This window comes from Argentina silus, assembly GCF_951799395.1.
Source record: "Argentina silus genome assembly, chromosome: 5".
In the NCBI taxonomy this organism is placed as follows: domain Eukaryota; kingdom Metazoa; phylum Chordata; class Actinopteri; order Argentiniformes; family Argentinidae; genus Argentina; species Argentina silus.
This window is the reverse complement of record NC_139659.1, coordinates 4,159,328-4,161,827: the sequence shown is the minus strand read 5'-3', so window position 1 is coordinate 4,161,827 and position 2,500 is coordinate 4,159,328. Positions and strand designations below refer to the sequence as shown.

Sequence of the window (2,500 nt, the reverse complement as noted above, 5' to 3'; positions counted from 1 at the left end):
AAACGTGCAGTCCTTGATTTCTCTGTTTTTCTCTCCTCCTCCCTCCCTCACCCTCTCTCTCTCTCCATCTCTCTCTCTCTCTCTCTCTCTCTCTCTCTCCATCTCTCTCTCTCTGTCTCTCTCTCTCTCTCTCCATCTCTCTCTCTCTCTCTCCATCTCTCTCTCTCTCTCTCTCTCTTTGTCTCTCTCTCTGTCTCTCTCTCTCTCTCTCTCTCTCTCTCTCTCTCTCTCTCTCTCTCTCTACCTTCACTATATTGTTTCTCTGACACAGAGGATTGTGAGGTCCAACCAGTATGGTGGTCTGGTCTGGTAGGATTAACCAGTATGGTGGTCTGGTAGTATTAACCAGTATGGTGGTCTGGTAGTATAGTTCTAAAGCAGAACCACAGCCAGGGTAAACCCCACCTCACACCAAGCTGAGCTGTGAGTCTGTGAGTCTGTGCTCTGCCACAGATGGTGATTGTCTGTCATGCATTCTATTTGCAATCTAAACACGCAGGGAACACATTTCCACTGAGCTGTCAGCTCATATTCTGTGAAATTACTGTCTATGAGGCAAGGAGCTCTCTCTCTCTCTCTCTCTCTCTCTCTCTCTCTCTCTCTCTCTCTCTCTCTCTCTCTCTCTCTCTCTCTCTCTCTCTCTCTCTCTCTCTCTCTCTCTCCCTCGCTTTTTATCCCACTCTCTCTTCTTTTCTCTCACTCACATGCACTCTCTCTCTCTCTCTCCTGCGGGCGTGCGTGCGTGCGTGTGTATGTGTATATGCTGTATCATCTGTATGCAAGGAAACTGACAGAGAGTTTCTCAGAGTGTAGCAGTCTGGCAGGCAGCTCAGATTCCCCTCGAACTGCTGACACTCCCAGGGAGATGGCAGACAGACAAGGCTGAGATATCTGAGCGCTGGCCAGGCTGTGTCATCTCTGTGGGACAGGACTGAATTATCGGAGCCCCGGCGACGCTGTGTCATCTCTGTGGGACCACTAGTGTCCTAATAAATCTGTGTCAAGAGGTGGTGATGACATCATCCTGACTCACACAGGCCCTGAGGAGAGCTGTCACTGGTGGGCCTTCATGGCCAGGTCACAGTGCTCACTGGCGGTGGTCAGACAGACAGGCAGGCAGACAGACAGGCAGGCAGACAGGCAGACAGACAGACAGACAGACAGACAGACAAGGCTCGACCAGTCAGACAGACAGACAGACAAGGCTCGACCAGTCAGACAGACAGACAGACAGACAAGGCTCAACCAGTCAGACAGTCAGACAAACAGACAGACAAGGCTCGACCAGCCAGCCAGACAGACAGACAGACAGACAGACAAGGCTCGACCAGCCAGCCAGACAGACAGACAGACAGACAGACAGACAGACAAGGCTCGACCAGTCAGACAGACAGACAAGGCTAGACCAGTCAAACAGACAGACAAGGCTCGACCAGTCAGACAGACAGACAGACAAGGCTCGACCAGTCAGACAGTCAGTCAGTCAGTCAGTCAGACAGACAGACAGACAGACAGACAGACAGACAGACAGACAGACAGACAGGTCTCGTACCTTGATGACGAGGTCACAGTGCTCGCTGGCGGTGGTCAGCTGCTCTATGTGGCGGTCCACCTCGGCCACTGACAGGCTACACGCACTCTTCTTCCTCCCACAGAGCACGCTCTCCAGCCCCGTCAACACCCGCTGCAGCTCCGAGTTCAGATCACTGCAGTTGTCTATGGAGAGAAAGCATAGGGCTAGGGTTAGATAGGCTGATCTGAGTTCAGTTGTCTATGGAGAGAAAGCATAGGGCTCGGGTTAGATAGACTGATCTGAGTTCAGATCACTGCAGTTGTCTATGGAGAGAAAGCATAGGGCTAGGGTTAGACAGACTGATCTGAGTTCAGATCACTGTGGTTGTCTATCGAGAGAGAGCATACAGTTATGGTTAGATACTGATCCACAAACCTCAATATGTCCAAAAACGCAACTGAGATAATTTAACTGGGTCAAAACAGTATTACAATTTGATACAAGCTGGCAAGCTAGAATCAGAGGAACTTATATAAAGAATATATACTGGAGAATATATATTCAGGACGCTGAGTTCAACTAAATATTTCATATCGGGAAGAAACCAGCATTCTTTTGTCAGAATGTTTAGCTACGGTAGCTAGCTACACCGTGCTGTTGCCTGTAGCAAGGTGACCTTGTTAGCATAGCAATGGTGTGTTGATGTATTGTCCCATGCTAGCCCCATATTAACAGTGCTATCCAGCAGTGTGGTGTTGTCATGGGTTAATAGGATGCCAGGGGCTGACTGGGAGGATGCTGCAAGCCAGTCATACACTCATTACCATCACACACACACTGTAGCTGCAGTATAATACACCTCCACACACACACACACACACACAGCTGCAGTTTAGAATGTGAGGTGGAGCTATGAGAGCAGTAACACTATTATAAATGCACTGTGTTCTCTCTGACAAAGCCTATCTATAATGATTCAAGCTTGTA

The 2,500-nt window shown here is 49.3% G+C and overlaps 1 protein-coding gene across 2 annotated transcripts in view; it reads right to left on the bottom strand.

The window, feature by feature from the left end:
- Window positions 1-2,500, bottom strand: part of mcc (MCC regulator of WNT signaling pathway) — a 68,764-nt gene that overhangs the window by 28,476 nt on the left and 37,788 nt on the right. For both annotated transcript variants that reach the window (XM_083669836.1, XM_083669837.1), the window contains one exon: window positions 1,553-1,716. In XM_083669836.1, the coding sequence (XP_083525962.1) occupies window positions 1,553-1,716 (164 nt within the window). The remainder of the gene's footprint in view (window positions 1-1,552; window positions 1,717-2,500) is intronic.